Source organism: Octodon degus, unplaced genomic scaffold (assembly GCF_000260255.1).
Source record: "Octodon degus isolate 3935 unplaced genomic scaffold, OctDeg1.0 scaffold00146, whole genome shotgun sequence".
NCBI lineage: Eukaryota > Metazoa > Chordata > Mammalia > Rodentia > Octodontidae > Octodon > Octodon degus.
The window spans coordinates 2,232,175-2,245,543 of NW_004524722.1; the positions used below are offsets into that span (position 1 = coordinate 2,232,175).

The window sequence follows — 13,369 nt, forward strand, 5'->3', positions numbered from 1 at the left end:
TTTTTTTGTGGCTGGCTTGGTGTGGCATGTGGTGCTGGGGATTCAACTACGGTCCCTGAGAACTTGGCTAAGCTTGCCTAAGCTATCTCTCCGGCCCTCTAAGCTCTTCTTGACTTGATAGTTTATGTCGAGAAATCTGCCATGATTCTTATGAGCTTTCCATTATAGCTGATCTGTTTCTTCTAACAGCTTTTAATATTCTGCTCTTTTGAATCTCTGGAATCTTGATTATGTTTCTAGATGCAAATTTATTTTGATTATGGCTAAATGGAGTTCTATATGCCTCACTTAGTATATGTCAGATTTTTTTCTCACGCTTGGGAAATTTCCTTCTGCTAATAATCTTTTTATGTCATTTGTGCTGAGTCCTGCTGTTTCATTGACACCTATTAAGTCTTATATTGTTTTTCTTTGCATCATCTTGTAGCTCCTGAATTATTATTTCCTGGTTCCTTGTTAGTTTTAAGTGATCTTTCCTTTTGCATTCATTAGCTACACTGCTGTCTTCAGGGTGTAAAAGTCTATCTTCAGTTTTACTCAAGTGGATTTGTAAGCTTTCAGTGGAATTCTTAATTTCTTGGATATCTGTTTGAATCTGTTCTGTGCATTCAGATCCTTTCTAGCCCACAACTTCATTTTTTTTAAGAGTTCATATAAGGTTGGTATTATTCCTTTTTGAAGAATTTTTCTCCTGACTATGGCCCCATATATTTTTCTGCTTTTTTTTTTTTTCTTTGTGATAGGGTCTCACTATGTAGCCCAGGCTGGTCTTAAACTCCCAGCAACCTTTCCATCTTAGCTTCCCAAGTGATGGGATTACAGGCATGACATTGCCACCACACATGGCCTCTGCTTTTTTACAGAATGCTATAAATGTTTGATTATTAAGTGTGTGGATTCTCCTGGAAACTGTTTTATTTTGACTACAAGGTTCCTTACTTGAAGATCAGGGTTACCATTTTGAGGCTTATTTTGAAACTGCATTTAGTCTGGTCTAAAGTAGCTATTCTGATAGGGATAGTTGAGCCCTAAATGGGTACTATGGATCTCAAATAAAACATCTCAGCTCAAGCTAGACAAAACTGCAAGGTTTTTGAGCTGTGGCAAGCCCTGAGTCATTTTCAGTTTGTAGCTGTACCATAGGCGATCTTTTCCTAGCCTCTTTTACTTTTCTTTGCTTTTCCTTTGGAATAGTACCTGGTGTATTTTCAGCTTATTATAAATATTTTTGTTTACTGTATTATCAATTTCAGTTTACATTTTTAAATCCAATGTTATCTAAATTCAGTGTCTCGTTATCTAAAGGTGGGAGTTCATTCAGACTGACTTCTCTGTCCTTTTGACATTACTCCTGATGGTAAATGAAGCACAAGCTATCATGGGCTCACTTGATATTTTCCCTGCCCAGACTTAGAATTATTTATTTCTTGGGCCAGCAAGATAGCTCAGCAATCTAAAGTGCCTGCTTAGGCTAGCTTAGGCAGGTGCAGGGGACCATGGTTTGATTCCCAGCACCACATGCTGTGCCAGCCCTGTCCTCAAAGAGGGCTGAGCTGGAAAGAAAGAAAGAAAGAAAGAAAGAAAGAAAGAAAGAAAGAAAGAAAGAAAGAAAGAAAGAAAGAAAGAAAGAAAGAAAGAAAGAAAAAAAATAAATTAGTTATTTCTCTAAGGAGCTCTGATTTCTTTTAATAGAGAGCAGTATTTAGGCACCAGTGTTTGGGCTGTGAAGGGCTGGGCAAATTGCTCTGTCATTTATTTTTTGCCTTTTTTGGTGTTGTTAGAGCTAGAAAGTTATTACTAATATAATCATGAGTTCATTTTGATATGTCCAGTTGAAATTTAAGGCTAGAGAATTTTATTAAACTTCTTTGATTTTATGTTTATATCATTTTAATGTTGAAAATTGTAGTTCTAAATAATGTTACCTATATGCTTTATTCTGCAAATTAAGCAGGATAGATCTACAATACAAATGATACTATTAATAGTTAACTACTGACTCAAATTTTTAGATTTCATTGCAGTTCTTTTTGAATGTAGAATATATCTCTACACCGGTTTCTAAATTTTGTAGTGGGTACATTTTGGTCAGCTTTCTATTACTATAATGTATACCTGAGATATCATCTTATAGGGAAAAAAAAGGATTCATTTTTGGCTCACAGGTTTTTATTTTATATAAAATTTTATTCTTAAATATACAACAGACTCCCAAGAACACACTTCATTCTAGTTATAGGTGTCAAGAGATGTCATGGCAGGACATCCAGATATCTGAATAGGAATGGAATCCAGGGTCACTGTCATCTTAGGCACAAGAAACAGTTTATTGTTTGTCAGATTTCTTAATTCCACCTGTGGCCAGGAGGCCCTTTCCCACGACCTTCGTTTTTAGTTCCTCAAGTTTCTTCTGCTCCTCTTTTTGCTTTGGTTTGAACACTATTTGGTCCATCTCCTTGGCCTGTTTCTTAAGCTGCTTCAGGGGCTTCTTCTTGTCACCTTTGTGTCCAGGCATGGCACCTGCATATCTCCAGAGCCAAACTCAGAAACTAGCAGCCCTGGCTCACAGTTTTAAATGTTTCAGGCCAGAATGAGTTGTTTCATTGTCTTTGGACCTGTTACAAGGCAAACACATACTGGTTGGGAGCTGAAAATTACAAGACCAACTTTACCTAATGAGGGTAAAGCTGCTCTCCTTATGGCCAGAATGTGAAAAAGAAAGCAAGGGGCTAGCAATCGCTGCTAAAAAAAAAAAAAAAAATCTCCCCTTGCCCCCACATTTTAAAGTTTCTACCACCTTCCAGTAGTGCCAAAAAGAAGAAAGACTAAGCCTCTAACACATGGACCACTGGAGACATAGAGGGGGGTAGCTATATGAGGCTGGTTCTTTTAAATAAGTTACTAACCTAGGCTAAAAATATTAAAACAAAAGCTAGTCGATAGAACCAGAACAAGAACATGACACAAAACATATAAAAACTGAGAAGGAATCCCACTTGAAACAATGGAACTATTGATATTTGCATTACACAGGATTTTGGCTGTGAAGAGTACCAACTCAGCAGGGAGCCTCATTCTTTGTGGTTTAGGATGAACATCTGACATCCCTCAAATTTGCCTGTAAATTACTATGTCACTTAGGATGAAATGTCAACATGACTGGCTGTGGAATCCGTCCCAGGGATTGTTGAAGCAGACTTCTGGGTATGTCTGAATGGATCATGGAGGCGTGGCCTAGGGGTCTGTTATTGGTCTCTGACCCCATCCTCTCTGGCACTGTTGTTTAGTTCCTCTTCTCTACTGCCACAAACTAAGCAGCTTTGGTCCATCACACCCTTATACCATTATGGTTCCACTTTGGAGCCAACTAATCATGGAGTCCCCTTAAAACATGAGCCAAACTAATCCTATTCTCCTTTAAGGTATGGTTGTTGAGTATTGTGTCCAAGCTGATTGGTATAATTGTCAGCCAAATCATTGCTCGAAATCTGACTCCATGTGTGAAAAGAGACTTAAAAGAGCTTGTCAGGATAAGAACAGTTGAAATGAAAAGCAAAAAACAACAAAATTTTAAACTCAACAGAAATTTCAGTTGTGATTTACCATAGGCAAGCAAACACTAATCATTGAATAAGCAGAATGATTATGTTAAAGTCAGAATAAATTATTTCAGGTCAAGGAGTACTAATAATTCATAAGCTGTGATGGCACACTCCTATTATTCCAGCATATGGGAGGCTGAGACAGGAGGATCCACAGCCTGGGCCACAAAGTAAGTTCAAGGCAAGCCTAAACTACATAGTGAAACCCTGTCTCAGAAGGATGATGATGATGATGATGATGATGATGATGATGATGATGATGATGATGATGACGACGACGACGACGACGACGACGACGATGATGATGATAGTAATTCATAATGATCTGGGGAGGCAGTTCACCAAGATTCAACAATTATAGATGGACACATAATAGTGCTACAAAATGCATCAAGCAAAAACTGACAGAACAGGAAGAAGAGAGAGAGACAAATTACACTGGAGCTAAAGGCTTCAGTGCTGTATTTCAGTAAATGATAGAAGGAGATGATCAGTAAGGTGATAGAAGACTTGAACAGTGCTATTAGCGAACTTTACCTAGTTGGCATGTATAAAGTGCCCTACCACACGACAGTAGAATATAATTTCTTCTAAAATACACATGGAGGGCTGGGGAGATGGCTCAGTAGAATAAGTACTTGCCTGGCAAGCTCAAGGGCCTGAGTTCAAACCCCGGTTCTGCAAAAAATAAAATAAAATAAAATGCACATGGACCACTCATCAAGATCATGTATTGAATCAAAAACTAGTCTCAGTGAGTTACAGTGATTGATATCATGAAGGGTAAGTTCACTGACCATTTAGAACAAAATTAAAGATCAATAACTGATAACTGAAAAATATCCAAGTATAAGGAAATTAAATTATTCAAACAGAAAAATATTGTTGCCTTTAAAAAAATACCCCAAACTTTATGTCAAAAGTGTTTTATTGCCTTTTAACATTCTAGATATTCATGATGCATATCTTTCACTGATTTGGTGTAACTAGATTTATTTAGCCAGAGGATTGGTTGGGCTAACCTTGAAAGTCTGGACTCTTTCTCATATAGTTTTTAATCCTGAAATAGGTTTAAATGGGCTACCTACATAGTGGTGGTACATCCTATGAAGTCAAGTCCTAGTGGACCTTATGGATGAGGCTCTCTGCTCCCATCAAAGTTAATGAGGGAGGGAACTACTTGACCAGCAGGAGGCGTGACTGGTTGGAGACTCTCAGTTTTATATATTACCACAATTATATAACCTTGGTTAAATCATTTTTTTCTCTTATAAAAAGGAGTTTATGATATCCACAGAATTGCTTTTTAAGTTCAATGAAAAATAGAGTAATATAGTTTCTAGTGCATTTGATAAAAGTTGTTTGGAGTGCTTTTTTTAAATACCAGAGATATCTAGACATGGAGGTGTATGCCTGTAATCCCAGCACTTGGGAGACTGAGGCAAGAAGATCACTACAAGTTTGAGGCCAGCCCAGGCTACATAGAAAGTTCAAGCAAGCCTGAGATACATAACAAGACCCTGTCTCAAAAGAAAAAAACAAGAAGAAGATATCAAAGATAGAGTTGGAGATAACATTATTTGCCATTATTGTTCCCCTACTGTAAATAAAAGTTCTATTCTTAATGCTATAGTTGTAGTAAACAAAGACTTGACCTTGGAGCAAATGAACTAAAGCCAAGTTAGACTTTAAAATTTCACAAACTCAACAATAATTTGAAGTATACTGTATTCAATTCAAGGTAATTTATTGTGCTAACTAACCATAATTACATAAAAGGATCTGAAATTTTAAAATATTATTTTAGAAACTCTAAGGTTTCAAAAATGATTTGGTTAAGTAGTATCTGGAACAGTTTACAGAAAGTACACTTCAAAATTTTTTAGTCAGTTAAGACATCATCAAAGGTCATTTGAAAATGTAGAAAATTCTACATTTAAACAGTTATTCAGATATGGACAGTTAATGATATACCTGTATTCCTAGCACCTGGGGGACTGAGGCAGTAGTATACCAAGTCTGAGACCAGTCTAGACTACATTTTTTTAAAACAATTGAAACCTCTAAGGACTTAAAGAAAAAAAAACAAAACAGACTTCCTTCCCCCATTCTGTATTGACAGCATATATCATTTTTGTGATCCCAAAAATGTATAGGTATTTATCTCCACCAGCAAGCACGTGATCAGATCTGCAGTAAATACTAACAAAGTGTTCTCTAGTTCATTTTATTTCTGACACTGTGTACCCGGATGTGGTGTCACACTCTGCAAGTTGAGGGCCCTCAAGACAAGAGTCCAAGCCTCTGGAACTTCTAACAGGCTTCAGATTGGGGTCCCAACAACCACCCTTTGGGCTAAATTAATTTGCTACCTCAGATCACAGAACTCAGAGGAATACTTATATTTACCATGTTTGTTCATCTAAAAGGATATAAATATAAAAAAAGAAACATCCAATAAAAAAATAAAATAAAATAAAAGGATATAAATAAGCAGCCAGAGGAAGACATAATATGTAGGACAAGTCTAGAGGAGTTCTCGGTACTAGAGCTTCCATCCCCGTGGAGCTGGGATGTGCCACCCTCCCAGCACATGGATGAGTTCTCCTACAACACTCCACATGTTCAGCTTTCCAGAAGCTCTCAAAGCCTGTTCTTTGGGGATTTCATGGAGACTATTGCATAGACATGAGTGAAGCATGGACAACATAAAAATGTGATTGGACAAAACAGGGTATGAGCTGATATTAATAGCCTGAGTGCACACAGGGGCCTCTATATTCAGATACTTCTTGGCCTTTTTGTGCAGCATTCTTTCCTTCCAGATATGGGTCCGAGCCCTTTCTGAAATGGAGCCTTATGACCTACTATGAGACAAGGTAGATCAGAGAATTTCTCTGTGGCCAGCTCTAAGACAGAAAATATTAAGAGTTTGCTTTTTATGACCTGCTTTAAGGAAGAGAAATTCTAGCTTCTGTTGCTTGCCTTGAAGAAAACAGGGAACAGGCAAAAAGTCAGAAATTTTGTTTTCTGGACCCTAAAGCACACCAACATTATAACAGACAACTGTCATTCATCTTTATTGTATACACCATATTGTATTTTCTAATGGAAGATAGCAGTGTTTAACTCTGGAACTGCAGTCTAAGTTTCCAATACCATGTTTATCAGTTGCTTGGTAAAGTACTGGCAAAATTAAATCTTAAGAAAACTAGACTACTCAGTGTTAAAAAAAAATAAAATATTCTGAATATTTCTATTTCTTTATTTCCCTGCCTTGGCAGTTAAGTGATTCATATTTATGATTTTCAAAAAACAGATTCTTGGTTCACCTTTTCTTTAGCATTTCATTGCTCTAAAATACTACTGGAATGGTGATGGGGGGGCCTGCCCATTAGCTCAGTTGTTTTAAATGCCTGCTTAAAAAAGCAATGAGGGGGGCCGGGGAGATGGCTCAGTGGAATAAGCGCTTCCCTAGCAAGCACAAGGGTCTGAGTTCAATCCCCCCATTCCGCAAAAAAAAAGCAATGAAGCTCAAGTTGCACTGGTTTGAACCCAGATACTCCTGCCAAACCAGAAATGCCCTGAAGGCATGTTCAGGCCTCAAAAAAAAAAAAAATTCCTTCTAGAATGGTGGTAGGACATATGCAAAAGAATAAAAGTTGAACCCTGTTAAATTTAAGAGAAGGGGCCGAGGAGATGGCTCAGTGGAATAAGCGCTTCCCTAGCAAGCACAAGGGTCTGAGTTCAATCTCCGGTTCAAAAAAAAAAAAAAAAAAAAAAAATTTAAGAGAGCCAGGCATGGTGATCTACCCTATTATCCCAGCACACTGGGAGGTAGATGCAGCAAGATCCCAAATTTGAGCCTGACCTAGGCATTTTAGCCATTTAGTGAGACCATGTTTCAAAATAAAATAATTTTTTGAGACAGTATCTTGCTCTGTAGCCCAGGCTGACCTTGAACTTGCAGTAGTCCTCCTTCCTCAGTCTTTCAAGTGTTGGGCTTACAGATGTGTGCTCCCACACCTGGCTCAAAATAAAAATATTTGTTTAAGGATTAAAGAATGTAGCTTAGTACAAAGGCCATGGGTTCAATTCCTAAGACCAGAAAAGGGAGCAGAAATAGGCCTTGTGCACAGGGGACTGGTGTGACCAAAGCCTAGAGAGCACACAGTGTGAGTGCACAGTATGGGAAGAATGGCACGTAGTGCTGTGAGAGTGTAAGGCATGTGAGGAAAAGTGAAAAGAAATAACCCAGTCAAATTGTGAAAGCTGTTTTACTTGAGGTGAAAAATTAGTTTTGTGGTTTTGGTTTTATTTTTGTACCAGTAATTAAACTCAGGACCTCATGCGTGCTGGGCAAGCACTGTACCACTCAGCTGGCACCAAAAAGTTGGTTAATTCTCTATATAATAGTCTGGAGTTACAGAAATTTTTAAGCAAGGAAGTAACATGATGTCACTAATAGACTATAAAACATGTGTTATAGAAGAAAGGTTGGATTAAAAGGCTACTGAAAATTGATGCATTTCAGGACATTCTGAGGCATAGCTTTTTTAATAGGAGAGGAAAGCAGACTTTATGGCACATTAATCTTTTCCTGTTCCTGGATTATAGTTGAAGTGTCAGCATACAGATGAGTCAAGGAACTAGGCAGAGCTAAGTGGTACAATGTGTACTGAACATGCAGAAGACCTTGGGTTCAGTCTTCAGCACCCCCTGAGATAGATGAATGAATAAGTCAATGAGGATGAAATATAAATATACTATTTGCTGTTGTCAGGAGGCTGAAACTCCTGTTCTTTGTTCATGTCTCTCCTCCATTCCTTCTCTTTTCTGCAGGAGAAAAATTAGCATCTATGCTAAGGAAATCTAGCTGGTGAATATCAAAATCATTCTAATTGGGAATACAGCTCAGTGGCATTGTGCCTGCCTGGCAAGCACAGGGTCTTGAGTTCAATTCCCAGTACCAGAAAAAGAAAACAGAACAAGATCATTCTAATTTTACTTGGGAATAATTTAATGTGAGGGGAAAATGGCCTTGATTTCTAAATCTTATTTTGATTTTCTTAGATAATTAAGTTGAAAGCAGAAGCCCGACTTGACCTGCTAAAGCAGATTGGTGTTTCTGTGGACACATGGCTGAAGAGCGCCATGAACCAAGTAATGGAAGAACTGGAAAATGAGCGGTGGGCCCGCCCTCCCACAGCAACTAGCAATGGCACTCTGCACTCGGTATGACTGCTTTTCTTTGATATGATGGGCTTTTACTGAAGGTTGCTATTCTTGGCTTTAGCAAGTTAGCCAAAATTTAAAGAAGAGATAATGGTTTGCTGGTGGTTTGGGTTTTTTCTTCCACCTGTCACTTAAGCAGTGCAGGAAAAGGAAAAGAAAAGAAAAGATAAAGCTAGTTTGTGAGTTGGGTTGGATTGGGTTGGGTTGGGTTGGGTTTGATTTTTCTGTGAGCTGGACATTGAGCTTAGGCCCCACAAATGCCAGTAAAATACATTATCACTGAGCTACTCCAAGTGTGGTTTTCTAATGTACCATGAAGAACACATTGTCACTAAATAGGTTCTCAGTGCCTGTCTAACAAACTCATCAATAAATAGGCTTCTTATCTAAAAATGGTAGAACAGAAAACTTACTTAAGTGTCTCTAAAGTCCTCAGAGGTCTTGTCTAGTGAAAATGAATATAAACATCCAGAGAGTTATAAAAATAAAAAAATTGTTTAGTGAGCTAGCTACAGTGTCAGACACTTGTAGTGCCAGCTACTTAGGAGGATGGGGCAGACGATCAGTGGGGCCCAAGAACTTGTGAGCAGTCTGAGCAACATAATGGGAACCCACCTTAAAAAAAAAAAATGAAAAACTTAAAGAAGGGTCCTTCTTGCATTTTAGTCACCTGCACTGGAATTTCACAGACCCTTAGGCCAAGACATAAGCTTGAGTTTTCTTAATTTCACATCAGGGGCTTTCTCCACTCTCAGGCCTCCTAGCTGAACTTTAGTTTGTCTTTTTGGGGATCCGAGTACTAGAAAAATTCACTAATTTCTCTGGAATTATATAGGCAAGCAAGCTGAGCATGATGGCCTATACCTATAATGCCAGCAGTTGGGAGGCTGAGGAAGGCGGATCACTACCTGAACTATATAGCAAGACCCTGTCTCAAAAAAACAAAACAAAACAAAAAAAGCATAGGCAAATATATGGTTCATACTAGTCAGACTGAAGTAAACTGTACTGCCACCTCCCACCCATTATTCTTTGTCATCTGCTTTATTTCCTTAACAATAATTATCAGTTATACTTCTGCTCTTTGTTCTCTTTTGTTAATTTTCTATCTTCCTCTATAGAATGTAATTGTCATATCTGCCTTGTTCACTGCTTTGCACAGCAAGGTACCTGGTGCATATTAGATACCTGATAAATATTTGTTGAAGGAAGAAATGGACTAATGTTTCTGAGTAGGTGAAATCATAGCAAGTTAAAAGATAGCTCTAACCTCCCAAGTTTTCGCTGTATCCATAATGCCCATGTTAACATCTTTCCTAGAGAACTTAGCCAAATTTTTAAAGCTTTCCTGGAAGTTTTGTCAATTTTTTCACATAGCATTCTGATCTCTAATGGGAATACACTTGCACACTTAAGGATTGTGTGCGGGTGTACATTTTAAGGAAAAATAATCTATGAAAGATTTATTTTTATTCCACTGTTGCAATAATCTATCTGGGGAGAAACATAACCCACTTGGGTTTAAAGGACTTGCCCTGTTTTCACTAAAGCAAAGTTGCTCCATGTTGTGGGATATTTCTTCCCATTACATCTTCTGAAAGGCTTAATAAAGTCCAGGGAGATAGCTTGGTGGCATAAGCACCTACCTGACAAGCTCCTGGTCCTGAGTTGGATCCCTGGTCCCAGAAGAAAAAAAAAAGTTTGTAAAAGTCATAATAATCTCCACCTGCTTCAGGTTCTCTGTGGTGCCATTATGATACCATAACAAATTCTAGAAACAAATGTCCCTTCGGCTCCTTCAGCAACACTGTTTCAAGCCAGTCTATATACAGTCTATTTTCCCAGCAGAAAAGGAGCTATAAATGGATATTGACTCTTTACCTTCTGACTCAAACTATGAGACAGAATATAGGACTGGGAGAGGAAACAGAAAACAATGTGGTAGGGCTAATGCCTTTTCTGAGGAATCACTAGGAGAGACCCGTATTACTTGACTTCGTGCTTACTTCTTGGTCACATCAAAGATAAACAAGTTTTAGTCTGTTTGCTCAAAGAGTTTACAAGCTGGGAGAGCAGACAAACCTTTATAGATCTTGGTGATAAGCAGCAGTGTATGGCTGGACCACATGTGATAAACTTGAAATTGCTTACTTCTGACTCATGAGCACACATTGGAAAATGTTACCTCTCTCTGAGTTTCTGAGAGAATATAATGTTAAATGCTTCCAAGGCCTCCTCCAACTTCAAAATCTCATAGTTCTGTGAAATAGTATCAGAAAAGCTAGGTGGTAGATAAACAGGAAAGAAGTTTGCCCCAGGAAACAAACATCACTTGAGTCACTCCTTGAAGAATTTTAACCCGAGATAAGAAGGCCCCTGAACAGGAGGAAGAGGGAACCACCTGTGGCTGATGGCCGGTGGATGTCATCAGCTCAGCTAGAGCTATTGTATCCTCTTGAAGGGGGCATTTTGTAGTTTCATCTCGTTTTCCTTCCAGCATAGGCAGTCTTGTGGAGATGGTATCTCACCCCTTTCAGCTGAGAGATTACATTTTGAGGATGAGCTGCTAAAAACACCAAAAAAAAAAGTGATACTCAGGTACAAAATAGCTTAATGAGACCCCAGTACTTAACCTATTTGTAAATAACACTGAAAAAATTTAGAGAGGATTGTATTTTTTCACATTGAAAGCTGGCTGAGAGACATGAAGCAGAAATACACATTCTGGTGACCAAATATTTTCTTCCATTATAGATGCCAACAAAAGTATTAGTCATCTAGAAAACATGATTGGTACTATTGTTAGTAACAGTGTAAGTGAGAGGTGCCTTATAAAAGATAAATGTTTTTAAAATACAGTCTACTTTCTTTATATAATAAGGAACTATACATGAGTATTAACTCTTTACCTTCTGACTCATGCTGTGAGACAGAATATAGGACTGGGAAGGAAAATAGAAAAGAATCCCAGAATACGGCCACAGTGTTTAATGGAGAACAGAATACTGATACAGCTACTCAGTTTATAGGTAACTGGAGCCTATATAGAGCTTTCTATGGTTACACTGCCAATGACCCAGTGACTGTTTCATCCATCCTCTTATTTTCATACCTTACTTAAAACCCATCCAGGGCCGGGGAGATGGCTCAGTGGAATAAGTGCTTCCCTGGCAAGTGCAAGGGTCTGAGTTCAATCCCCTGTTCTGCCAAAAAATAAAATAAAATAAATAAATAAATAAAACCCATCCAGTTTACAACCTAGCTTTTTAAATTTACATAAAATTAGAAAATATAATCATTCCATCCTTTTTAACACCACAGGTAGAAATGTGGTATATGTCCTTCCTCGTTTATTTATCTATTTTTAACTTACAAGTGCAAATTGAGTATAGTTATGGTATACAACATGATGTTTTAAAAGTTAACATTTGTTGTCACTGAGTGATCTTCCTAATTAAGACTTTAATGTCTACATATTATTATATTAGCAAGGGGCCAGCGAGATAGCTCGGCAGTCTAAAGTGCTTGCTAGTTAAGCTTAGGCAAGCACATACGGACCGCAGTTTGATCCCTGGCACCACATGCCACACCAGGCCTGTCCTCAGGGGTGAGCTGAGCCAGCCCAAAAAAAAATTTAAAAATTATAGTAGCAAGTTCACTTAACTATTCTCTTATACATGCAGTATTTAGGTTACCTCCATATTTTCACTCTTCTAACTAATAATTTTAAAAAATACTTTTATACATATGGTTAGCCTTCCATATCCCTGGTTTCCACAAGTATGGATTCAGCCAACCACAAATCAAAATGAGTTGGAGGAAAAGAATCTTAATTGAACATACACAAACTTTTCTATTATCAATATTCCCTGAACAATACAGTATACAAACTATTATGGCTGGGATGTAGCTCAGTGGCGCAGCACCTGCCTGGAAAGGTGAGATCATCAGTTTGATTCCCAGTACCACAAAAAAGACAGCTATTTGTATAGCACTTACATTGTTTTAGGTAATATAAGTAATCTAGAGCTAGTATATGGAAGAATATGCATAGGTTATATGCAGATACTATGCCATCTTATAAAAGGGATTTGAACATCCATGATTTGATAATCTGTAATGTGTCTTAGAACCAGTCTTCATTAAATATGAGAAATAATTATTTAGACATGCCTTATGTAATGACTGAATTTCAGTCCTGTGACTAGGTTGTTTCGTGAATTAATCTCTAAATGAGGAATAGTATGTTATTACACTACAATATTCAGAACAAAGAAATAGTTAAAGGCATGCTTGCTTTGGCAGCACATATACTAAAGTATTTAACAATGATAACTAAATGTTCGATTGTTTCCTGTGTTCAGAAATACATGTATCTTGAGAGAGTGTGTGCATCTGTATGGTGTAAGACATTTCTACATGTCAAAAATCAAAAGGTTCAAAGGTAATGTCACTTCTAAAAAGTTTGTTTATATCTCAGAATTTACTTAACTCCAAATGAATCAGTTTTATTATCACCTGTTGGGAACAAA

At 37.7% G+C, this 13,369-nt stretch overlaps 1 protein-coding gene and 1 pseudogene across 2 annotated transcripts in view; one reads left to right on the plus strand and one right to left on the minus strand.

Moving 5' to 3' along the window:
* Fchsd2 (FCH and double SH3 domains 2) overlaps positions 1–13,369 on the plus strand; it is a 350,373-nt gene that overhangs the window by 309,455 nt on the left and 27,549 nt on the right. For both annotated transcript variants that reach the window (XM_004641933.2, XM_023702160.1), the window contains one exon: positions 8,676–8,837. In XM_004641933.2, coding sequence (XP_004641990.1) covers positions 8,676–8,837 — 162 coding nt within the window. The remainder of the gene's footprint in view (positions 1–8,675; positions 8,838–13,369) is intronic.
* On the minus strand, positions 2,327–2,515 carry LOC111812853 (annotated as a pseudogene).